Genomic DNA, 27,901 nt, shown 5'->3' with positions numbered 1-27,901 from the left:
GCCAAAATGAGAACCACAAACATTCGACCAGGAAACTTTGAAAGTAACTCGGATTGTCCACCTCGAGTTTCAGGAACGTCTAAACTTGTCCAGATATGGCATATTCTTCATTTGTGGGCAGCGCCTAGTGGTGAACCCAATCCATAAGTGGACTCTTCAAATAAAGTCCAAGCTCTTTTGTCTTTAGACCCGACGGAGTAAGTAGACAGGTTTCCGCGAGCGGCTTACACATGTATATGGCTGCGCTCCCTTTTCTGATATTTTGTTGGTTCGTCATGGCCCATGTGCAGCATGTTTTACCGCTCATATCTCCGCCTCTTTCGAACGATGGTCGGCGCTCCGGATAAATTCTTAAGGCATCTCCTGTGGTGATATGGGTCGGTCAGTTGAATATGCGGTATGCAATGCAACCACTGCACTCTAATGTCCCTGTATGACCGGTGCCATTCTTCTCCATTCCAAATGGTAATTCCTGGCTGCTTGTAGTTGCATGATTTTCTCGCCCTTCAGCCGCCTTCCTCACTCAAGAAGTGCTCTGGTCGACGTCCTCTTGCTGAAATGAATGAAAGGTAGATAGACTGACTGATTGACTGAATTTAAATTAGATTCGTTTGCGTCCTATGGGCATTTGCGACTAGTTAATGTCCCCACGGGGGGAGGGCTGATTGATTTTTTCGAGGGGGTAGGAATGTTGCCACTTCCCACAACGTATTAACGCAATCGTCGAGTATTGTTTGATTTAGCCTACAGGTCGTGGGACAATAAGTACCTTCCGACCTGTAAGGAAGGCTGTCATGAGTGGGGTTGGACCCAACACGCACTCAGAGTAAATAAATGTCGGTATTACTGCAGGATACTACGTCTCGTAGGATTGGGCACTGATTCTATGACGTCATCTTGGTTCCGTGCGTACATGCTCATCGGGGCACCTGATTTATAGACGAGTGGGAATCGGCCCACACACTCGTCTTTTAATGACCGAACAGGCACGGAGGAGAGAAACCCGGAAGTGAGGACCAAACGTCGCCGAAACGTACCTGAAACGCCATGGGCTACTTTATGTCAAATTCTTCCCAGTTTTATAATTATTGGGATTCTCTATAACCAATTCTGTGTTAGCCACAATTGCAAGTAGAATCACGCAATATTAAGTAGAATAGAATTTTCCTATTGCCTAACTAACCGACTTAATTAGTACATAGTGTATATAATATAATACCCATAATATAATACCCTAATCTTACTTATATAATTTGTCTAAGCGACACATTTTCTTCGTCAATATCAGGTATCGGTTTCAATTTTGAACGGTGAATAAAGGATCAGACCAGTATTTGTGGTTTAATCGATTTGGGATTCAAAGCGAAAATAGAATCCCTGAAATAATAAGGCATTTTGAAAGCCTTTAAAAGGGCTGTTTTTATGAAGGCAGTTTGAAAGTTCCACGGCGGTCTTCTTTTTTTCTGCATTATGCCGCGATTTGTGGTTCTTTGCTGGTCTGTACAGGGAGCGCCTCTTATCCTTGTATTTATGAAAAATAGTCAACAGCTTCCACCAGTCTTGAAAGGGGGTGTTTTTGCCACGCCTGATGATAAAACTGGGAGAGGATTCTGACTCCATACTGCCATTGCTGGGGTCTTGGCTTTCTGGTTTTTAGAGTTCTCCAGGCAAGATATTTGACAGCATTGATGTAATTGCCTGCCTTCTTTGTGCACTCCAGCGCTTCTCCTAGTCCCATGACTAAAAGCCTTTGTCTCATTCGGTCGAATTCCTCTTCCAACATCTCCGGATCTGTTTCTTCCTCCTTTTCTCCTTCTATCTCCTCATTTTTTGCTCTTCATTATCTTCTTCATTACAGGAAGAGGAGACTTTCAGGTCTGATTCAACCGTTGATTCAGCTGTTATTGTGGTTCTTCAGCTGTGTTCACTGATGGTAACCATACTAATATCCGTTGAACCTCACGGTCTCCTTCGATGTCAGGGTGTTGCTGACCCGGGCGATCGATGTAGATGTAACTGTCTGTGTCAAAGTACAGGACGCGATCACCTAACAGTTCTAAAGCTTCGTACAATATTAAGCGAGCATGGGCTGTCACGTAAGCCGCAATGATGACATTTCCAAATTCGTCACTTGTACTAACTCAAGTTCTTCTTCGCAATTGACTATGAATTTCTTTTGGTCTTCGGGACTGTGGCACTAGGAAAAATAGCCTCTGGCTTCTTGCTTTAGTTTTAAAAAGGCATCCACATAGTCTGCGAAAATGCCTTTCTGAGTCTCGTTGCCCTTATGGTATTTCTGTGTCTTTGAAAGTGGTAAATTTCGTACACTTCTGACAATTGGTATCACAGGTCACTACAGTCCTTGAATGTTTCACGTAATTCAAAGAAATTAATTAGAAATCCAAGTCCTTCAATAATTTCACACTAGTTCAGCAAGGTACTTATGTCTGGAATAAATAGGTTTTCCTCTCTGCAATTTCAACGGACAAATTACAAATTAATAAAATTTCCTCTCATTATTCTTACAGAACTGGCTATAACTAAAGAATGAAATGATGCGTACTTAATTGCTTTATATAGCCAATATATATGCATAAAATCAACACATCTGACTCGCCAGAAAAGATTCCAGGCATTTAGTTTATTTGGTATTGTGGATTATCTTAACAGTCAGTGTCTGAATTTGTGTAATTACTGAACCAGTCAGCAACTAGGGCGTGCAGGATATATCTACGGAACAAACGTAATCTTAGATGTTCTGTACTCCTAGGAACACTTTATGTTGAAGAGGCCTCCATTTGACTAATTCATTGGTCTTTTCTGACCGAAGTAGTTGTTGAGATGAACTTGGCAATCGACCTTGATTTATGAATGGAAATTGCACAACGTATTATACAAATACTTGTGCTATAGTACAGGCCAGAGACTGAAATAATTCAAAAATAAATGCCATTAATAAAACAACTTAAATAACAACTATATTATAAAATACATATAATATTGATATCAGTAATAATACTCAACCTGTTTGCTGTGTGATGCATACCTTTATGATACTAAAGAAGAAAAGTTCTTAACACATATTTTATGGTAGTTAAAGCTTTCTTTCCTAAATGTCTGGAATGAGTACTGTCATTTAGATTACGATATTTATTCGTTTCTTTGCCGAATTCATTTACTATAAGCATTGGTCATCCAATGTCTATATCTAGGACGTGTTGTTACCGTTTATTTGTGATACTAGAATGAGCTAGTTGTAAAAATACTTCCAAATGAACAGTTTAGTAAAGTTCCAAGCAGCTCTGCATAATAAAGCTTAATATATTTCACACTTTGTTGTTATGTAATCCTATCATAACTATGTAGGCCCATCATTATTTGCTGTTATGTAGCCCCACCACAACATGCTGTTATGAAGCCCAACACTTGTCATTTAAAACTATTTAAAATTAATACAATGGTCTCAAGAGAAATGATTTAAGACCTTTTCAAACAGTTTATGGAATCACTAACAAGTAATAAATCAAACAATGACGAGCTGCGTTCAAATGTCCTCTTCCATTTCATGATCAAAAATGAAGAAATCATTATCTGTAATATTTCCACTTCTATTTGGAACTAATACATCTTCAATAAAATGTCTAAGAATAATCAAATTCTAGCAATGTCGGTTTCCTTGTTCAATCAAAAATTCAAGAAAGTTACAACCGTCAAAACTTGGATGCATGCAAAATGCATGGATGCATTCCAAACAGCTTCAATCTATGGTATTAAAAATTCGTCCCTACTGATAATGGGAATTCCTAAGTAACTGCAGCCCCATCTCCATTCCAAGTTCTGTTGAAACGGGTTGGTGGTAGTAGTCGTGTGGTAGGGTAAATGTTTAATTATAAGACTCTCTGTAATAATAGATCTATCCAGCCACGTTGAAAATGTCAATGATTACTTTGAAAATATAGTTGGTCATATATTGCATAATACCCACCAATCCCCCCAAAAGTTTGAACGCTATTTTGCATCAATAGCTCTAAAATCGGGCTCAAATTACTGGTTATCATTTAGGCAGCTTTCCCGTTGCACCAGAGCACACCCCCCCCCCCCAACTCCCTTCAACCCCCAATCCTACTCCACGCCTCAGCCTAGATTTTGGTGAAGTGCAAAATTTTTGTAATACCCATTGATAATAAAAGATTATCTTTAAACATTCGAAAAGGATGTACACACCCTTAACATAGTCACAAATACCATTTGTTATTGTTTAACTGAGATTTGTTCCAGGAATACTGCCCGTAATTAACGGTAATCGACAGAAGGGCCGTTTATGCAAGTCTAGGTACTACTTGCAATCATATCACAAATTTGAGATCTTACTTTAGCAATGCTGTAGCTGCCTAAAGATAGATCCCGAATGACGTCATCAGCAGCCATATTTGTGGTGTGCTGGCAGATTTATTGTTGATTTGATATGGTGTTTGGAAGTTGAAATAAATTCATTGAATCTGTTACAAAACATACACACATAAACAGAACGCAAATCAGGTTTTCTGTTAGTATCAGTATTTGTAATTTGTAAGTTGATTTTGATGCAAGTATGCCTTGTTCAAAATGGCCAGTTTTGGTGGTCGTATACAGGAGAAACTGCCAGGCTGCCCATCGTTCAGGTCATATGGGCAGAAGATCGTCTGCTAGTGATCTTATCGGGAAACATCTAAACGGCATTTAACACACGTACACTATTGACAATGTAATGTACGCACGGACAGCATATACGTGTCACATTTTCTTCGAAAAGCATGTGGACGTTTAGTAAATTGCAGGCAACACAAATTTACACCGACTACTACACCAAGACAGACATATCGTCAGTTAAAATCTATGTGATATTTTCTGTAGGCACATACAGATTGGACATATTACGGGTACTTAGAACGAATGCATGATATAGAAGAAAACAGCACGAAGACAAGGACTTGTTTACAATAAAGGTCGTTAAATATAATTTATCTACAAATCTTCGCTTTTATTTGCATACGTTCCTTCTAAATTCGGGCTTTTAAAAATATGTTACATGAAATCCAAATAAGGTGGATAGATCTAGTAAAGCAAGCTATGTTAAACAAAATTTGCATTTTGACCTAGGATCTTTCCTCAAGCCGTGTTAATCAAAGCAGGTCACGTATTCTGCCAGAAGAGTAGTCTTTAATTAAAGAGTCATTTCAGTTATTCTTCTTGTTCTTTATCTTCTTCTTTATTTATTTATTTCCGTATAGAATCAATATTGCCATCCTGCCTTTGAACAACTCATTTCGCAAATCAGTCCTTCAATACTTAGCTGATGAGGTTGGGAGAACAGTTATAATCGGAAAATGAATACAACTGGAAATCAATAAAGGAATGATGGGTTCTTTTGAATTTGAACAAACCCTTTTAAGTCAACTTCTGTGTACATAACTGAATTTGTATCTCTGTAGATCATCTGTATAAAACAAGAAACCAAAGTGGGTCTGATATCACTCACCTGCTTTAGCTAACTTGACGGTTGACCATTTAATTTAACAGGCTTATGTAATATTGAAAGAACTCATTATATGTGAACTATCTCCCAAACATGTCATGTAGATTTGACGTATTTTACTACTGTCTGTTAAATATCATTTCCAAAGATAAAAACATAATTAATATGACTAGTCTATCATAATCGAAGTCATCCAAGATTTTTAAAAGTTAAGTTTGCAGATGAAATTTTCATTTTGAATTCTACAGACATACGTCACCCCCTTGAAACAATTTCAGTTTTAATAACACAAGGCCCAACTTTGTTGACCAATCTGCAATGTGTATACATGATGTTATTTGTGTGTGTGATATACATATATATTAAAAGAAAAAATATACTAGTAACTTATATCTGTTAATATGAGTACTTTCTCGGCATAAAAGTTCGAAGGATGCCGTGTATACAACCAGCATTCTCCCTTGGATCTCTCCCAGCCCATTAACATATATACTTAAAGTAAATACGCTTACTTGGTGATACAAGGCAGTTAATATGTGCGGTCGGCAATTGTTACTATGTCTGTTCTAATTCCCCTGCGGTCCAGCCCCTCGAGTCTTAACTTGGAAACCCTTGAGATACCTACCCGAAGGAGCTGTGACGGCTCAGTGGCTACGATGCCGGACTCATGACAAGACGGTTACAGTTCGATTCCCACCATCTGGTATGCCCGATTCTCAAAGAAAAATGCGTTAATCGCGCTTATAATCGAACGCAGCTGAGAACTTGATTGTACCGGCTTACATAGAAAGTCCGATCAAATTCTGTGCAGAAATATGGTTAAAGAGTGTTTGCAAGCTATGCCAATCAGAAGCAATACCATTTCATTAATATAAATGGATGTTGAACATAATCAAACTCATCCAAGATTTTGGCGATATAAGCTTACATACCAATTCTGATCAAAATCTAATCAGAAATATAACCTCCAGAACGTTTACAAGTTCAGATAATTAGATGCAAGAACACATCATAAATATGCGTGAATAGCGTTCATAATCTAACTTTGAGATATTAATGATATAAGATTATATACAAAATTTGATCAAGATCAGACTTTTTAATATAAAAACACAACTAAAAAAATGGCCTATTGAGTGTTCACAAGCTCCGCGAATCATCTGCAAGATGACCTCATTATTATGTGTGGATGTCTTTCGTTACAGAACTTGTTTTGATATACTGATGATATACAGCTTTTTGTAAACCAGATATGATCATAATATGTTCAGGCCTCTAGAGTGTTCAGAACCTCAGCCAGTCAGATGCAAGATCATCTTAATAGTACCTGTGGATGCTGTTCATAATAGAACGTATGATACAGGCTTACATACCAAATCTAATCAAATTCTAATAAGAAATATGGTCTCTAATGTATTCACAAGCTCGGTTAATGAGAAGCAAGCGCACCTCATTAATATGGATGGATGTCCCTCATAATCGAACTCATCTGAGACCTCTGTAACATAAGCTTACATAATACCACCACAGCCCAAACAAAAACCAAATTTAAAAGTTGTCCTCTACAGTGTTTGTAAACTCAGTCAGATGCAGGATGACCTAATTAGTATGAATTGGTATAGTTGATAAATGAACTTATCCAAGATCTTGATGATATATCTTACATCCAAAATCTTTTTACAAATATGGCTTCTAGAGTGTCCACAAGCTCAGCTATAAAATGCATAATAATTAATTAATATGTATGGATGTTTCTCATGATCGAATTCGTCCGATGTCTTGACGACTTAATCATGCATACCAAATCTAATTAAAATCTGATGTGATATAAAGCCTCGTGCGTGTTCACAAAGAAGTGGATGATGGACGACGGACAAAAGGTGAGCAAAAGCAGAAATCATACTACTGATTAAAAATGACAACTACACGAAACAAGGATATTACTACTACTTTGATGTTTCTTGCATGTTATATAGGATACAATGGAGAAAAAAGTTCTGTCACTTAAAAATGGATCACACAAGTTGTTCTCGCTCGAATATTTATTCACATATGTTCATATATTAGGGTTCTTCAAAAGACAACAGTTTCTTTTCATAACAATAGTCCATATACACCGTTCAAGATAACATATTTACAGTAAATTGAGGTCCTATCTGACTATGTTGCAAGACAAGAATTCCAGCGTGGTCCTCACAGTTCAAAACAACAAATACGCTGTAAATTGAAATCCCATCTGACTGATGCAAGACAAGAATTTCAGCCAGGTCCTCAAAGGTCAAGATTACATATGTGCTGCAAAGTAAGGTCCATTCTAACTCTAATGAAAGACAAGAATTCCACATTTCAAGACAACACATATGCTGTAAAGAATGGTCATATCAAATTCTAATGCCAGACAAGAATTCTAGCCAGGTCCTCACAGTTCAAGACAACATATGTGCTATAAAGTGGGGTCGAATCAACTTTAATGCAAGACAAGAATTCCAGCGAGATCCTCAAATTTCAAGACAACATATGTCTGTTAACTGAAGTCCTATCTGACTGATGCAAGACAAGAATTTCAGTCAGGTCCTTACAGGTCATGACAACATGTGCTGCAAAGTTATGATGTTATTGTTATAGAAGTTAACACCATTTTCAGCACAAGATAGGCTATACACGGCGGCCAGAATAAATGGTGCAGGACAATAATTCCAGAGGTCCTCACAGTTCAATACAACATGTGGGCTGTAAAGTGAGATCCTAACTAACTCTGTTGCAAGACAAACATTCTAGAGAATTCCTCACAGTTCAAGACAACATATGTGCTGCAAAGTGAGGACCAACTTAACTCTAATGCAAGACAATAATTCCAGGGCAACGGCATTGCTTTAAACTGTGCGACATTGATCCCAATTCCAAAAGATCGGTTGAGATTGTTGAAGACTGAAACGTCAAGCTTCACGATTTATTTCCGGGAACGAACATAGTTCACAAGACATTAAGGAAATTTAAATTAAAACTGTAACCAAAGCCTTAACACATGTATTATATTAAAGAGACACTGAATCCAAGTCAAAAGGTTGAACGAGGATGTTGCTGAACGAATTGCTTCTGATTCGTGACGAATTATCCCATGTATAAATAAAATCCATAAAGAGATTTAGGAAATATATAGAAATGAAAAACTGTAACCAAAACCTAAAGGCAAAATATTATTTGACTGGGACCTTGGGCTCGTAATTCAAAAAGCAAACAACATCTCTCGTGAAAAGTCTAGCTTTACTATATTTTATCCTAGATATGAATATAATTAATCAAGACATATAAACGATTTTTAAAACAATTGACCTAACACCTTAATATAAATTTTATACTACCGTGTCTGGGACCCCAATATCAAAGGTGCTAGCGAGCATATGTGAAAATGAAATGTCTTAATTTCATAATAGTTATTGCCAAATATGACGAGAATCCATCAATGGTTAAGAACATGAAAGCAAATGAAAAACTTGAACCGAAACCTAAAAAAGCACACACATAAACAAAAAACAAAATAAAAAGAAAAGAAAGAATTAAACAAGCCATTGACGCCACCACAGCGCCCAAAAAAGTGATAGCTATGGTTCCTGGTTTGCTTAATAGTCGCAATACATATTCATAGATGAAAGCTCGTTTTATCGCCGATAACGACAGCTTGTGCGTGAACATCTGAAATCAACATCACGCAACTCGCAAATTTGATAATGAAAACATGTAGTTGGTAGGATTCTCTTTAACACAATATTTTCTCAGGAAAAAGCAGAATATCTGAATAAATATCGATCGATGAAAATGTTGGGAATGTCTACAGTTAGAAATATTATTTAATATAAAAACCAATTAAAGAAGAAATGCCATGTGAATCTTGAGTTTTAATTTGATTTTTGTTAAATTCCGTGTCAATGTAATCACAATAAATGCGAACAGACTTAACACAGTCACAGTGACGCCCGCTAACGCTTCGGCGAGAACCTAATTAGGTATCCCATGCAGCTAAGCACGATTTATGCTGACAACTGTTTCTACTTCATTGGTCGTTTGGCACCAAGACACAAGCTAATTAACAATAATTATCTTAGATACATGCAATGCCAGCATTTGAAGTAGGATGTACCTTTGCCAGATTTACGCAAAACTGACACCAAGTCCCGCAAAAAGAGACAGACAATGAGTCAAAAGTGGCCACACTAAAATCGACAAGGCGCTATTTTACCTTTAACGTGATAAGGTTGTTTCAACCAATTATAAGATATCAGAAAATTTCTAAATAATTATTTTTTTCTATGAAAATTAACAAATTCCATCAATTGATACTCACATTTATTTTGGAAATATTCGTGTACTCGGTATTGGTTGAAAATAAGTACAGCATGCAACTAAACTGTAATATACTTCATGAAAATATGTGTGTGTGTGTGTGTGATTTGAATTTTTAACGTAGCTTTAACAATTATTTCAGTCATATCGCTACGATGTCTGCAGTGTGGCAGTTTATAGTGATGTCTAGCACTGGGGCATAATGCCGTAGCCATGTAGCATGATGTCCCACCCAGTCACATTTTCCTGACACCAGGCCGACCAGTCCTAACACTAACATCTTAGTGCCGAGTGCCAAGCGAGGCAGCTGCTAGTACCATATTTATAAGTCTTTAGTATAACTCGGTCGGGGATTGAACCCACGACCTCTCGCATCCAAGGCTAACGCTCTAACCACTAGGCCACCGGAGCGGTCCCATGAAAATATGAAACAAATTCAAGTAACGTATCGAGGTAACTTTCACGCCTTTTTTATGAACATTTGTTATTTTAGTCACTCTTTGTTGTCTCGACACTTAATTAGTGTGCTACGGGCAACACGATGCAACCTTTAAGTTATGCCATTTCATTGGTAAAGGCGTCCAAGTTTTACTGAGAGGTAGATAAGAAAGATACATAGCCAGTTTATTTTCCTCAGTATCAAGCTTAGACCATGAAAACAAACAAAATAACTGTTCAGATGAGGACGGTATTGAACAAGACAATGATATATATTGAAGCCGAGACTACAGTCCATTATAAATAAAATTGCGACTAAAATTTGGATTACAAATTGGAAAAATCAAAGAAAAAAACATTTCCACGTGCTCCAAGAAGGGGAAGAACGTGAATGTATCTGACTTATGATTTAGATCGTAATCTAAAGTGTTTTGCAAGTCATGCACCAGTTCTCAGAAAACGAACTTTGAAAAATGAATGTCGAAACTTTTCGGACGTCAACTTCATCTCGCCATTCCAAATGCTGCGACCATTAGCAAGCCCTTTGAGACGATTTTTTGAGTAGCAAGTTTGCCGTTTCACCAAATAATGCAGTCATTCAAACACAGTGACACAGGTTTAATGTGTTGTGTATATTTAGCTAAGCAAGGTATCTACCTTGAAGTGTGAAGCTGTGTATGCTAGTTAGCTAAAAAAATGGTATAGTAACCACGGAGTGCGGAGTCGTGTATACTGGTTAGCTAGGGAAGGTACAGTAACCATGGAGTCGCGCATACTGGTTAGATAGGGTCCGTACAGTAACCATGGAGTACAGAGTCGTGTATACTGTTTAAGCTAGGGAAGGTAGAGTAACCATGTAGTCGTGTATACTGGTTAGCTAGGGAAGGTACAGTAACCATGGAGTAAGGAGTCGTGTATACTGGTTAGCTAGGGACGGTACAGTAACCATGGAGGACGGAGTCGTGTGTACTAGTTAGCAAGGGAAGGCACAGCAACCATGAAGTATGGAGTCGTGTATATTGGTTATCTAGGGTGGGTTCAAAAATCATGGAGTACGGAGTCGTGTATACTGGTTAGCTAGGGAAGGTACAGTAGCCATGGAGTACGGAATCGTGTATACTAGTTAGCAAGGGAAGGCACGGCAACCATGAAGTACGGAGTCGTGTATATTGGTTATCTAGGGTGGGTTCAAAAATCATGGAGTACGGAGTCGTGTATACTGGTTAGCTAGGGAAGGTACAGTAACCATGGAGTACGGAATCGTGTATACTAGTTAGCAAGGGAAGGCACGGCAACCATGAAGTACGGAGTCGTGTATATTGGTTATCTAGGGTGGGTACAATAACAATGAAGTATGGAGTCGTGTATATTGGTTATCCAGAGAAGGTACAGCAACCGTGGAGTACGGAGTCGTGTATAATGGTTACCTAAGGAAGGTACAGGAGCCATGGAATATAGGGTCGTGCATACTTGTTACCTAGGGAAGGTACAGTAACTATGAACCTTTAATTTGTCATTTATTGCACTTTTAGGCTATAATTAATATGTAACAGTAAAGAAACAATTTTTAAAACTATATCTAGAGGTTATGAGCCCAGTGTTCTGCACTGAATTATTCCAGCTGACGCTTTAATCAAGAAATTTCATATTATCGTATTTACAACAAGGATAAACATCCAAGACTGTGAAACGCGTGGATTGCACAGTAGAAGGGCTCTAGTTAAGTACGAATATTTAGTACCCTTTACATCGTTTCTTAACCTATCCAAATATCAGTTTAGTCTACAGTATCATAGGTAGAACTGTGTCGAGGCACAGAGAACCTAAGTGCGTTTAAAAAACGAGACTCTCTGTCATCCAAGTAATTGCCACGACACTTGCTCTGACATCTATAATTTTCCGCTACAAATTTTATTTCCATGTAATTTTACACAATATTCTAATTATGTCCATTGATTTACCTGCATCGAACTTCGAGATTAGAAATCGAATTTTTATATCTTTGTGGCTAAAAAAGATTCTGAATAATTAGCAATATAACTAAGTATGTATGTATGTATGTATGTATATGTATGATTATTTTGAGAGACTGCATTTTATTTTCAATATTACGTAAAAGAGAATAAAGAGTTATGGTAACATTAATCAAATTATAGCATATTAATGAAGTCAATATACATATGAAGGTAAACCGATTGTCATTTAAACCTCCAAATCACAAATATCAATTATACTATCCAGCCTAAATTTAATGTACACGGTATCCAGTAAGAATGACTTATCGAACTGCATAAGTACGTGTTTTGATGGAATTTTTAACGAAAATCAACAAATTCAGATTAAAGATGGACGGGTTCCCGGTACGGCCACAGCTGGGTTTTTGTACTTTCCGGAAATACCCGTCCTAACTGGGTTTTAAGATAAAAATTGATCTTGCCGAGTCGCCCCTCACCTGAGTTTTTCTGTGTTGTTGTAGTGGTAGTAATACAAGAATGAAAAAAAAAAACCACCCAAACGTTTTATCGTTGATAAAAATGCGGGTGAGAGAGCGGGGTGGGGAAACCGGACAAAATTGGAGTGGAGTAGTTCGATAAATCAAACCCACAAATCTGTGTTGATACTGATGGACGATCTTGTGGGTCTGATGTATGCAAATCATTTCGGAACAAACCCGCGTACACATTAAACACATACCGGTAATTGGTAACAGTCAAATCAAGCGCGAAATTCAAAATGGCCACATGACAGATGGTTGTGCTATTCGATGTGGATTTACAAGTCACCAAACTTACGACTTGCTCAGGAAATATAATCTACATGTCACCAAAAGAACCCTTCAGCCGACGGTAGCTGCACAGCCACGAGAAATACCGGTAATTGTATAACATGTAAACCGATGTGTGCAGACAAATTTAAATGCAGATAATTGCAGCTTTTAATGATTAGGTGATATCAGCCCCTCGCCCGAAAATCAATATCATCACGGGTGAAGGGCTGATTTATCGGCCTAGGAGTTGGGAACCTCGACCAGATCAAAACTCGGCAAAATGTCCATACCTGTGTATCCCAAAGTTAGATGCAAGTATACGCCACACCATTTAATATACATATTATAACATATCTTTATTTAACAGAATGTTAATCATTATAATTAAAACAAAATAGTTGGACCTCCAGTTTTCTGAATACCATATTGTTTAAACCTACAACAATTTTAAATAGCACCAAAATTAAGTAGATGCCAATTTGTTTTTAAAAAAATCTTCACAAATAAATTTGAAACGTAAATTAATGAATGTTTAGCTGTATTAAAAAGCTGATGACTGAACAGTCAACCCTCATGCCTTGAAACTGCTTTGATTTTCCTATTAGGTGGAATAACTTAAGTCGTTGTCAATAGGCAGCACTGAAACAGCTTGTATACTCCACAACACATAGTCGGGCAGATCCCACAACAAAGTCAGACTCAAGCTTGTCAGTGTTAATGATAAAGGAAAAAACCGCATTTCATTATCAGACAGTAGGTTAAATTAATTAATGAATCACTTTGATAACTGTAAAAACAATGTTCATCTGTGTTACATTGAGCCTACGTGTGACTGCGTTCTGAGACTGATATTGCTCGCGCTTCCGCACTGTCTCTGCAATTCACCTCTGTTTAATGTCGGTAGCTAAAATATGGATCAGGCTGAGTCAGGTGAAACGATCATGTACGACATCTTCTTTAGATTCGGGGTCAGTGTTTAAGTGTTTCAATAATGACTTGGGGCAATCTTTGAAGCGCTTCTTATGATCAACCTGAGAATGCTTTCCCTCCTTCCGCTCGCTGTACAAGACCATTTGTTGTCCTTCTTCTGACACTGATGACTTGGCTTGATCATCTCAACGGTGATTTCATCAGCAGAGTGTTGATGCTTGGATTGCCTACCCGAGTGAGAACCTCAGTGTCTGGGACACCGTCCGGCTACTTTATCCATATCAGTTTATTCAGGCAGCCCATGTTCTTGGCATGGTGTCTATACAATGTCTAGAATACAGCAAGGTCGGCAAAACGATGTCTTTGTAGACCTTAAGTTTTGTTTGTATAATGATGCCTCTTTATTCTATCATAATTGTGCTTATTCAACCAAAAGCCACATTGCTTTACCAATTCTGACGTTAGTTTCGTCATCGATGTGTACTGCATGTGACAGTGTGCTACCAAGTTATGTGAACTTGTTCACTGCCAAGGAGGGTCTGGCCATTTACAATTTGGTAATTCTTTCCAAGTGCAGGTTGGTACTGATTGTGACACCAAATATGTCACAAGCTTAACAGAAATGGTCCATACGCTGTTGCATGTCAGACTCAGATTTGGCATTTAGGGAACAATCGTCAGTACACGGCAGAGAACAGTCACCTCCATTAATTTCGTCTTGACCTTTAGCCTCCTCATGTTGAAGAGCTTGCCTCAGTCCGGTATCTGATGTCTGTCCAATTGTCATAGTACAGAAGGAATAGAGCAAACATAGCAGAAAACATCAACATTTGCGAAGACTGGGACTGAAAGAACCTTGCTTGAGTCCATTGGTGACTGGGATTGGTTCAGATGATTCGCCGTCCTCCAGGACATGAGCAAGCATGCCATCATGCAATTGCTGAACCATCACGATGAAATTTCTTAGGCAACTAAAATTTAACATGACATTCCAACGGTCTTCACGGCTGACTATGTCAAAGGCTTTTGCCAGGTTGATGAATGTTGTGTACAGGTTGGAATTCTGTTCTTGGTACTTCTGGAGCTGATGAGCTGCAAACATCATATATGTGGTCCTTCTTATTTTCATGAAGCCATACTGACTCTCAGGCAGAGGGCGATTCAGTAGAATTTTGGCGAGGATTTTGCGGATTATTGCTGCGACTTGACATCAAGGAGATGTCCCTATGGTTGTCACAATATTGTCTGTTGTCTTTCGGCTGACTAAAGTGGATGTGGCTGCATCCTGGTATTCCTGTGCTTTCATATATTCTATTTCGACTTGCAGAATTCGATCAATCGCCTCTTCACTGTTAGATGATTGTTGACTGAGGTTGTTGTTGAAGTGCTATGTCCATCTTTGAAGTATATTTTCTTTGTCACTGTGTAGTGTGATGCTGTCAGCACTCACAAATCTCCCAAAGGGCGCGAATGAATCTAATGCAAACAAGACTCCCACTATCTGCTAAAAGACATGCAACTATAATCGTTGCTTATGCACCCACCATGACCAACCCAGATGAGATCAATGGCAATTTTTATCAAGATCCGGAATCTCCTATTGCTGAAATAATGAATGCTGACAAGCTCATCATCCTTGCTAACTCACTGTAAGTGTTGGCACAGATCATCAGACACGGCCAGGTGTTATTTGCAAAAATGGCTCTGGCAAATGCATCAGCAACGGACTCTTGCTACTGACGAGGAAATGCATTAATATGACCTCCGAATCACCAACCCAGTCTTCCACTTGCCAAACCACAAAAAGGTGTCTTAGATGCATCCATGCTTCAAGCACTGGCATCTTCATAACTACATCATCAGGAGAAGAGACATCCAGGATATCTGATTGATGAAGGCCATGACAAAAGCAGAATGATCAACTGACTACAGGTTCATAGTCTCCAAGTTCAATATTCAGATTCACCTAGCTGACAACAGAAAGTTTAATGCTTCCAAACAGAAACAGAATTGGCATTTGTTGAAGAACAGTACAGTCAACTAAATATAACTGACACAAATCCCGAGAATATCAAGGAAAACTGGGCATCCTTCAGAAACTGTGTACTTAAATGCATCCAAAATCCTTGGTCCTGACGCACATAAGCATCAAGATTGTTATTATGACAACGATGCTGCCATACAGAGACTTCTGAATGAGAAATATCAGCTACTGAATACCTATTTAGAAGACAGCATTTCGTCCAAGAAGGCTGTCTTCAACAACATCATGCAGACTGTCCAATGCAACCTCTGCGAGTTGCAGACAGGAATGAAATAAAGAACTTCCATGATGTTCAGAACAAAATCTAGAAGACACAGTCAGGAATATACCTATATTTCGGCATTCAAATAATGGTATTCTGCAGATAAATTCATGAACCAGTCTAAGTGATTTGGCACCATTATATATACCAATGATTGCCGTATTTGGAGTTTTTGAGGTGAGATCGCTTCATTTGTTTTTGAAGGAAAATATGGAATATTTTTCAGATTTTTGGTGGGAATAGATGTATATTATTTCAGTGATAGATTCTGTTCTCAATGACAATATGTTATGACACACTGTGTTAGAAATAGGTCACATTTGCCGACAAAGTTTCCTCTCAGACCAATCACCTATGGCGGTACATGGCAGAAGATGAACATGCTTTCATAGTTTTAAGAAAATCAAACACCAACTAGAATTCTTCATATGCAAAAGGAAACATCATCATGTAATTGTTCTTTAATGGCAAGTGGTGATACAATGCAACATGGTTTACCTACCAAGACATTGTACTTGCTGTGCTCATCGATACACAGTTGTGACAATCAAGTTATTAATTTCATAAACAATATTCCGTTAAATTTTGAATTTTCATTAGTACAATATCGTATGAGAGATAAAATTACTTTGTTGTGTCTGGATATTTGGGTAAGTGATGGATACTAATTTTGATTTGTAAGAAATAATGATTTCTAGCACACAGAATAAAATAAATTTTCACACATATTTTCATTCGACAAGAGGAACCAATACCCGAATGCAGAACTCAATCACTGAATATAATATAACTTAAGTGTAATTTAAGCAAAGTTTTCTGTAACATTAAAGAATGGTTTAGAATATACATTACAAGGCTAGATCAAGCCAGCTTGTTTCAGGATTTACTAGTATAAAGAAATACATTAGAGGCCTGGATAAAGCCATATTGTTTCTGGATTCAGGGTTTTAAGATATACATTACCAGCTAAGATCAAGCTAGCTTGTTTCAGGATTTACTAGTATAAAGAGATACATTAGAGGCCTGGATAAAGCCATACTGTTTCTGGATTCAGGGTTTTAAGACATACATTACTGGCTAAGATCAAGCCAGCTTGTGTCAGGATTGACTGGTATAAAGACAAATTATGATCATTCTGATTAACATACTGACAAAGTAAAATAACCTCTACTGGTTTTTATAATGATAAATCCAACTTTGTGAGGGGGGATGGAAAAATGCATTTTAAACTTGTATGTTAAACATGAAGCTTATATATAAACAATATATATCAAACATACAAAGACATGTATGTATGTATGTATGCATGTATGTGAGAATGCATGCATGCATGCATGTATGTATGTACGTATGTATGTAAGCATGCATGTATGTATGTATGAAAAGTAAACATGTATATGAGTAAATGGGTTGGGATAAACCGCTGGAAATGGAAAATGTTGAGCAGAATATAAATAAACAAGTTACTGTAGTCATGTAAGAAAGAAAAATCACAAAAAAGGAAGTATAAAAAGGAAGGATCTCGAAGAAGATGTAAAGGAAAATGCAAATATCAAGGAAATATATGGAATTATTTACATTTGACTAGTACCATTTATATAAATCACTGCATCAACTTTTCTTCAAATCACTGGGAGTCCAATATTTGTAAATACTGTACTCAGTTTGAGAGATGATATAAATAGTTTGATAAGCCTGAACCAGTCTTCAAGCATAACCTCAAATATCATGTCCAAATTCAATTCTCTTCTGTACATTACTTCTAATCCTTATGCTGTTCATCAATTCTAATCTTTATGCTGTACATCAAATTTAATCCTTAAGCTGTACATCAATTATAATCATTCTCATGTATATCAATTCTAAACCTTCTGATCTACATCAGTTCTGATCCTTATGCTGTACATCATTTATAATCCTTATGCTGTAAAACAATTCTAATCCTTATGTTGTAAAACAATTCTAATCCTTATGCTGTAAAACAATTCTAATCCTTATGCTGCCAAATGTACAATTCTTTTGTACATCAATTCTATCACTTATGTTGTACATTAATGCTGTAAATCAAACTGAATCCTTATGTTGTACATCAATTATAATCATTCTCATGTATATCAATTCAGAACCTTCTGAATGACATCAATTCTAATCATTATGCTGTACATTAATTCTAATGCTTATGCTGTACATTAATTCTAATGCTTATGCTGTTCATCAATTCTAAGCTTGATGCTGTACATTAATTCTAATGTGTATGCTGTTCATCAATTCTAATCTTTATGCTGTACATTAATTCTAATGCTTATGCTGTATATTAATTATAATGCTTATGCTGTTCATCAATTCTAATCTTTATGCTGTACATTAATTCTAATGCTTATGCTGTACATTAATTCTAATGCTTATGCTGTTCATCAATTCTAATCTTTATGCTGTACATTAATTCTAATGCTTATGCTGTTAATCAATTCTAATCTTTATGCTGTACATCAACTGTAATCCTTATGCTGTATATCATTTATAATCATTGTGATGCATATCAATTCTAAACCTTCTGATGTAAATCAATTCTACTTCTTATGCTGCCAAACATACAACTCTCATATACATTAATTTTAATCCTTATGCTGTTCATCAATTTTAATCTTAATTTGAAATAAAATAAAATAATCAATTAAAATAGAATGCCTGTTTGTATGTGTGAATATGTATGAAAGCATGTACAACTGAATTATTCGATTGTTTATAGTTAGTAAAATAGCTCCAATGAGCTAACTTCTTATATTAATGCAAGCCGACTCTAAATAAAACCAGTCATTTACTATATTTTTGTTGCAGTAAGTGTTGTCTTGACTATCTTTATTGCAGTAAGTTTTGTCTTGACTATCTTTATTGCAGTAAGTTTTGTCTATTGCAGTAGGTGTTGTCTTGACTACATATTTGCTGCAGTAAATGTTGCCTTCACTATCTTTGTTGTAAGTGTTGTCTGGCTATGTCTTTGTTGCAGTAAGTGTTGTCTTGACTATATTTTTGTTGCAGTGTTGTTTGACTATATTTATTGCAGTAAATCCTGTCTATACCATACAAAATGTTGCCATTGTTAGGTTTCTCTTCAAAACCATTATTTGGATCAAATCTTTACTGATTCATTGTAACATTATTCTCAGTAGTGACTTTTAAATCCATCTTGCAAGCATAATCCAACCTTATGGTTTAATTCAAAATGCTTTGTGCAGTAGGAAACAGAAGAATGAAATTTGGGGTATAGGAAAATAACACCAGATTCATTCAACAAGATGGGCATTTCCTTTATGAAGTAAGTAAATGGAACTTATTATTTTAGGTGGCATATTTTGCTTTATTCAAGAATGATATTTTCTTTTTTTATATACTAATAGTATGTGCATTTTTTATATAAAAAAATGAATACCAAGTAAAAGGAATTTAAATTAAGAGTAACCACAACGACATGTTCAGAATGGTAGCTTTAACTGTATTTTCAGAAACTGTTTTAATTTTCTGTGTGGGTAGGCATTTGCTCTTTCATTCTTTAAGGCTTAATGATGAGTGATGATTATGACCTAATGATGAGTGATGATTATGACCTAATGATGAGCAATGATTATGACCTAATGACGAGTCATGATTATGACCTAATGATGAGTGATGATTATGACCTAATGATGAATGATGATTATGACCTAATGAGTGATGATTATGACCTAATGATGAGCAATGATTATGACCTAATGATGAGTGATGATTATGACCTAATGATGAGTGATGATTATGACCTAATGATGAGTGATGATTATGACCTAATGATGAGTGATGATTATGACCTAATGATGAGTGATGATTATGACCTAATGATGAGCGATGATTATGATCTAATGATGAGCAATGATTATGACCTAATGATGAGTGATGATTATGACCTAATGATGAGTGATGATTATGACCTAATGATGAGTGATGATTATGACCTAATGATGAGTGATGATTATGACCTAATGATGAGTGATGATTATGACCTAATGATGAATGATGAATATGACCTAATGATGAGTGATGAATATGACCTAATGATGAGTGACGATTATGACCTAATGATGAATGATGATTATGACCTAATGATGAGCAATGATTATGACCTAATGATGAGCGATGATTATGATCTAATGATGAGCAATGATTATGACCTAATGATGAGTGATGATTATGACCTAATGATGAGTGATGATTATGACCTAATGATGAGCAATGATTATGACCTAATGATGAGCGATGATTATGACCTAATGATGAGCAATGATTATGACCTAATGATGAGTGATGATTATGACCTAATGATGAGTGATGATTATGACCTAATGATGAGTGATGATTATGACCTAATGATGAATGATGATTATGACCTAATGATGAGTGATGATTATGACCTAATGATGAATGATGATGCCTCTTTTGCTTTCCTTCTGTACAAACATGTGCCCTTTTCCTGAATATGATGATTGTTTGATGAGTACTGTATATACCAAATGATGGCATTCAGTGAGTTCAGTAATAGAAAATGTTTAGGAGTTGATTTTATCAGTAAAGCAGGGCATTCTTACTTTCAGCCAATCAATTTAAAAGAAAACAGTCTTGTCCTAATTCATGACAAAATTTGAAAGATGGGAATTTTAAACATTATACATAGTGCTTTACAAACTGGAAATCAATGAGTACCCACCTTGTTGACATGAAATGGCATATTATGATTCTGACAATGACAGCAACGTGAACAGCATTGAAGTTTTGAGTTACCTGCCTTTAGTGCCAAGGATTCACCTAGTGATTTGGACATCTCTGACCCCAAATCATTTTGCACAATAAGCATATGAAACAGCCAGAAGCTATTCATTTTGTACAATAAGCATATGACCCAGCCAAAGACTATTCATTTTGTAAAATAAGCACATGACCCAGCCAAAGGCTATCCATTCTGTACAATAAGCATATGACCCAACCAAAGGCTATTCAATCTGTACAGTAAGCATTTGACCCAGGCAAAGGCTATTCATTCTGTACAATAAGCATATGTAAGCATATGACCCAGGCAAAGAGTATTCATTCTGTATAGTAAGCATATGACCCAGGCAAAGACTATTCATCTGTAAAAAATAAGCATATGACCCAGCCAAAGGCTATCCATTCTGTACAATAAGCAAATGACCCAGCCAAAGACTATTCATTCTGTACAACAAGCATATGACCCAGGCAAAGACTTCATTTTGTACAATAAGCATATGACCCAGCCCAAGGCTATTCATTCTGTATAGTAAGCATATGACCCAGCCAAAGGCTATTCATTCTGTACAATAAGCAAATGACCCAGCCAAAGGCTATTCATTTTGTACAATAAGCATATGATCCAGGCAAACACTATTCATTCGTAAAAAAATAAGCATATGACCCAGCCAAAGACTATTTCTTTTGTACAATAAGCAAATGACCCAGCCAAAGGCTATTCATTCTGTATAGTAAGCATATGGCCCAGGCAAAGACTACTCATTCATAAAAAATAAGCATATGACCCAGCCAAAGACTATTTATTTTGTACAATAAGCAAATGACCCAGCCAAAGACTATTTATTTTGTACAATAAGCAAATGACCCAGCCAAAGGCTATTCATTTTGTACAATAAGCATATGGCCCAGGCAAAGACTATTCATTCGTAAAAAATAAGCATATGACCCAGCCAAAGACTATTTATTTTGTACAATAAGCAAATGACCCAGGGAAAGACTATTTTGTACAATAAGCATGTGATGGGATTTTATTGTTCGTTCAGAAAGTAATATGCTGCTGGGAGATGGGTCCAGAATACACCAGGTGCATTATTTGATTCATCATCCATTGTTGTCATGTTAATACTTACCTGACCTACAAAAAGGTATCAACCAGGCAGGTAAACACTGTCCGACACACACGTGCCAACTTCATCCTGGAAATGGGGAGATCTAATTGGCAACTTTTGTGGCCAAAAGCAGTTAAATGTGACAGAAAATGGCGATTCCATGGAGATTCTTGTGCTATCTAATCAGCAACAGCATGCATATATTTGCTTACCTGGCCTAAAGAACAGATGTAAATTATGTTTTCAGCGAAAAGATCATTATGAAACTGTCTATGGTTGCTGTGTGTGCAATATCCATATATGCCAAGCCTAACTCCTTGCATTACATCAACAGAAATGAACCAGTTGTGTTCTAACAGATTATAAAATTTAGTTTTATTGTCATCAAAAATAACAATAAGAAGCTGGATTCAGCTGGTCTTAAAAAAAATATGTTTTTCACCTGTTCAGTGATGCTGTAAACATCAATCATGTAAAAAAAAATTGCTTCAATATGGACTATAGGCTCTTGTTCTTCATTTTTATGCAAAAAATGTATGATACATTGATTTTGTAAACAGAGAAGAAACAAAGAATCAGGTTAGCATTTTATTGTTTCAAATCCTTCTGGGGGCACCTTGCTTAATATTATCCATTATGACATAATGGCATCAACATCAATCAGTGGTTAAGACCTAAAGTCATTACTGAACTGTTATTTTATGTTTATTAAACCAAATGACCAAAAGGATATGCTGAAAAAATTTCTCTGAATGTTATATTAGAAACTTTACTTCCTAAAACTTGACCTTTCAGGTAATCACAAGCAATGGGCCAAATGCAGACAACCTGACTTTGTGGCCAGGTTCTGACAACCACGCTGGTTTTGGCATGGCAACACAAAGAGAATCCTCCACTGAAAACTATACGAAAATCTTCAGACTGATGGCACACAGGCTTTCCGAACACTCATTTCCTACAAAAGAAAAATCAATATTCAACATTTAAGATAGAATTCTTGCACTCGGCACTAAAAAGGAGTAAATCTATTTTGTCAGCATGAATTCCTGGGTCTCCATGGCCTTATTAGTTGGAAACTACATGTACTGAGATTCCCATCTGGGTAGCTGTGGCAGATGGGTGGTTTGGTCATTGGATCCATGAACAAAAGAATGCAACAGTTTCAACTGAATTATCACCATCAAATCAACTACTAAATATCACAGGATTTTTGTAAAGCCAAAGTATATTTGCTTTACTTATTAAACTGGAAAGTGTTTCAGGAAAAAAGCATTTTTTTTAAAACTGAAAGCTAAAATAAAGAAAATAAACGTAATAAGTAATGAATGGAACTGAATATATGAGATGCCACACAAGTCATTTAAAGTTTGTCTATTTTTATTTAGTTCTGCTGAGTAGTGTTATTTGTTTAAATGTCTTTCTACTTTTAGTAATGGTGACCACATCTGGTGGTGGATTGTATCATTTGAACAAATTCGAAAGACCTTCAGGTCAGGATGCTTTCTTTCAGACTTGGCCTAATTCTGCTGGGCATTTTTTGAGCAGATGTTGTTTTTATGTTTTTATTCTTTTAATACCGGTAACTATATTTGACAATGGATGAGCATCATTTATAAAAATGTTGAAAGCTATCTGTGTTAGGATGTTATATAACATTTGGTCAAATTCTGTTCAGCAGTTTTGATTTAAATGTTTTTCAATTCATTTTAGTTAACAGTGGCCTTATTTGATGGTGTTTCAGCATCATTGGAACAATTTTAAATGACCTTCAGGCCAGGATACTTTTTTCCCAGAATGCTTCCTTCCAACTTGGTCAAATTCTGTTTAGCAATTTTTGTGAAGTAGTTTCAATGATTTTCTATTTTTAGTAACAATGGATAGGTTTGATGGCAGATTAAGATCATCTAAACAAATTTTGAAGACCTTCAGACCAGGTCACATTTTTTTAAAATATGGCCAAAGTCTGTTAAGTGCTTTTTGAACAGTCATTTAAAGGATGCAATTTTTATTAACTGTGCCAATAGCTGAGGATGGATTGGCAACATTTTAACAAACGAGAAAGAAAGATCTTCGTTCAAGAATGACTTCATTTAAACTTGGTCAAACCGTTTTGAGTGGTTTTGAAGAAGTTGTCATTTTTTTAGCAAAACATTTAAGCAACTGACCATTTCTGAGAGAAGATGGGCATCAATTGTACAAATACAAAGCCACCTATACTAAGTTGCTTCGTCAAATTTGGGCAAAAAATGTTAATTTGAATTGAGAAATAGTTTATAAATTGTTCTATTTCTAGTAACAGTGGCCAAATTTAACAGTTGATCAGCACCATTAGTACAAAATTAAAACCAAGTATGTCAGGATGCTTCTCTCAAATCTGGTCCAATTCTATTGAGCAGTTTTTGACATGTTTAAGCATACTTATTTTCAGTAAGGGCAGCCATGTCTGATGGTGAATTTGCATCATTTGAAGGAATATAAATTACCTTCATGCTAATAAGCTTTCTTTCAAACTTGTTAAAATTCTATTTAGTGATTTTTCAGAAGCTGCTTAAAGGTTTTTCTATTTGAGTAACTGGAGTTATATTTTAGAGTCAGTCAGAATTATTTGAACAAATCTTAAAAGACTTCAGGCCAAGATGTTGTCTTTCAAACTTGGGCCTAATTGTGCTGAGCAGTTTTATTTGTTTTGTTTTCTTAGTTTTGTGGGGCTTAACATCATTTTGCAGGACATGATAGACTATTCAAAGCAGCCAGTATATTTGGTGGAGGAAAACCCCAGGAAGAACCAATGACCTATAGAAGCTACAGGCAGGCAAACTTTCTCACATACACTGGTTGACCTAAGACTAGAACCCACAAAGACAGGTGAGTTATGAGTGATCTGTAATAAAGAGTGCCCAAGATGGATGTTGAGAAGTCATTTAAAGGTAGCTATATTTGACAGATTTGCAAAATTTGAATAAAAATGAATGACATCCATGCTACAATACATTATTATATTTGGGTGGACACTGAGAAATCATCTAAAACGTTGTCATATTATTAGTAATGGTGGCCATAAGTGATGGTAGATCAGCATCAGTTTGAAAAAACTTTCAAGACTTTCTGGTGCCAAGTTGATTCTTGGTACCTTGTTACAAGAGTTTGTTTTCTTACATTATGCCAAGTTCTATCAAAGACTTTTGATGAACTATCAAATTAAATTCAAGAAACCTCTTTAAAAATGCACTTTACATTTAACAAATAATGACCTTTACTCCTTCTGTGTAAGAAGTGATGTGTAAAATTTAAAGTGTGCCATTAGGCCAGACATATATGTGACAAAGATTAGTGGCACCCTTGACCTTTAACCTTTTCATTTTACTATCCACAAAGATGTTCCATGTCCTTTAGCACAACTGTGCAATAAGTCTGATGACAATCTTAGCTGTAAAAATGTTGTCTAAAACAAATGACCCTGACCTTTAACCTTGTTTTCTCAACTTTTGCAATGTAACTGATACTGATTCATCCACTGAAAACAACAGAGCAATCTGAAAAGTATGTAAAATCAATGTTGTTTTTAACATGCAAAAATATAAAGCTTATTTTTGGCTGATTCTGACCTAACTCTACTATTTATAGCCATCTGATAAGGTTAATATATACTTCTTTTCAAATCCAAGTAGTACTGAAAATAAATTGCTAACCAAGGGTAACAGTAATCACTGACCCCTGAAAAAGTTTGACCAAACAGCCCGTATAGTCTGAACCATTCAATATACAATATTCTGGAGTCATGGACACCTGTGTAAAGAATAATAATAATCACCATTAATCCCCCTCTAAAAGTAGAATATCATGAGCAGAACTTAAGTGACCACTGAATGTTTATTTCATGTATTTAGAGAATTCCTTATTTTATTATTTCAGAAATTATTTCCCTTTTTAGTAATAAAAGACTAAATATTTTTGTGTGGAAATGACTAATCTTTGGAATTGGTCATAGTGCACTTGAATTCTAACCTTCTGATCCAACAAACTGAATATGAACCATTAAAAAATAAACATTTTCTTGTCAACTTTCTGTCAAACTGAATGAAACAAATAGCAGGAACCATTACAATAAATTAATCCCTGTATAGATTTCTGTTCAGAGTTATTTTTACTCATTTTTTTCTCAGTAAAGTAATAAAAACACTGAAAACAGCAAGAATGTCAAGAAAAAATTTACCATCCAACAATAACTTCTGGTTGTCTAATGCAGACTATGTACCAACATTAAAATTTATGTACTTGCTTATAAGATGAGTCCAACTGCAAACTGCACATACCCAGATCTGCTGTTTGCATAATGCACCCACAGATCTGGGTCTGTGCAGTTTGTTTAGAATAATCAGAAGAACAAATGACATAGATCCTGGTCTGCAGGTGCATTATATTACAACAGTTCAGGATTATTGTTGTTTGCAGTTTGACATGACATATAAGCAAGTACATATGGTAGTCAAATTTTTACCATGTCAAAATGCACACAATTCTTTCAGACACTTTCTTTTGAACCTGCAAATGAATTTTAAGGAAATATACAAAGCCAATAAAAAAAATAACTGAGTCAAAATCCATTAAATGGGATTAGCAAGAACATAAACTGCTTTTCTACTAACACAATCTCTTTGAAAATTGAAAGAATTTGACAGCCTTTAATGACCTAACAGTTATTAATACTTAAAAGCATTTTTTTAAAATGTTACCCCGAGTACATATTAATTAGTTCTGGTAAATATTTGTTTTACCCAAGTATTTTCTGCAATAGAACACTTACCACATCCTAAAGATACTGATCTACCTTCTCTAAGTACATAACATAATCCACTTAAATAAATGCCCTCTCTCATTCAAATATATGTACTTACCCTTGACTTAGACAAGATATATCAAATAAAGGAGTAAAGTTTCATAACAATCCTCCATCAATTAGTAGTGACAAAAAAAAAACTTCTAATGGATGGCTCACAAGTTGTTGGAACTCTTCAGTCCAAGACCTTCAAAACCCACTTTAATTTCCACAAGTATAGTTTGTATTATTGTTCATGTATCTGAAGAGACAAGTCTGCTAGCATATCTATGCAAAAAAGAGGAAACTTGATAAGTTCAAATCTTAATGGGCAAAGCTGCGTTCTAAGAAATTTGAACAGCCCTGGAAAGTATAGCTGATAGGTAAAAAGTTAGGGAACTTACCCACATATCCAGCAATGATGTCAGTGAAAACTGACCAGGCATTTCAAAAAGGTATGTGGACAATGCTCTGATAATTGCCTTTAAGAATGGGGTTGACTCTGAAAGAAGAAAATAAAGACTTTTTTTATGTTAATTTTACTGGACGATTAATATGAGAGAGAGAGAGAGAGAGAGAGAGAGAAAGAGAGAGAAAGAGAGAGAGATAAAGCCATGAAGATTAGGGGTTTAATGGCAAAGCACATGGTCTAGGGAAAGGATTTATTTCACACGACCATTTTGACCAATATTAATTACATATGGTGTTCATTGACCAATATTAATTACATATAGTGTTCACTGACCAATATTAATTACATATAGTGTTCATTGACCAATATTAATTACATAGTTCATGTTGCACAATTGAGATTCCTGGACAACACACTAGTACAAACACCAATGATTGTGTCATCAGCCTGCTCCTCATTCCTTACCAACACCC

The 27,901-nt window shown here is 36.0% G+C and overlaps 1 protein-coding gene across 3 annotated transcripts in view; it reads right to left on the bottom strand.

Moving 5' to 3' along the window:
* Nucleotides 1-22,775: 22,775 nt before the first annotated feature.
* The window catches only part of LOC149777121 (mediator of RNA polymerase II transcription subunit 15-like), a 169,177-nt gene continuing 164,051 nt past the window's right edge, over nucleotides 22,776-27,901 (bottom strand). For all 3 annotated transcript variants that reach the window (XM_089941796.1, XM_089941797.1, XM_089941799.1), the window contains 2 exons: nucleotides 27,421-27,518; nucleotides 22,776-23,155 (listed from right to left, as the gene is read on the bottom strand). In XM_089941796.1, coding sequence (XP_089797922.1) covers nucleotides 23,117-23,155; nucleotides 27,421-27,518 — 137 coding nt within the window. In that variant the 3' untranslated portion in view covers nucleotides 22,776-23,116. The remainder of the gene's footprint in view (nucleotides 23,156-27,420; nucleotides 27,519-27,901) is intronic.

The sequence above is a fragment of the Sinohyriopsis cumingii genome, chromosome 18 (assembly GCF_028554795.1).
Source record: "Sinohyriopsis cumingii isolate HCF-2022 chromosome 18, ASM2855479v2, whole genome shotgun sequence".
NCBI classification, from domain to species: Eukaryota; Metazoa; Mollusca; class Bivalvia; order Unionida; family Unionidae; genus Sinohyriopsis; species Sinohyriopsis cumingii.
The sequence above is the reverse complement of the archived record's forward strand: the minus strand, read 5'-3'. Positions and strand labels throughout refer to the sequence as shown.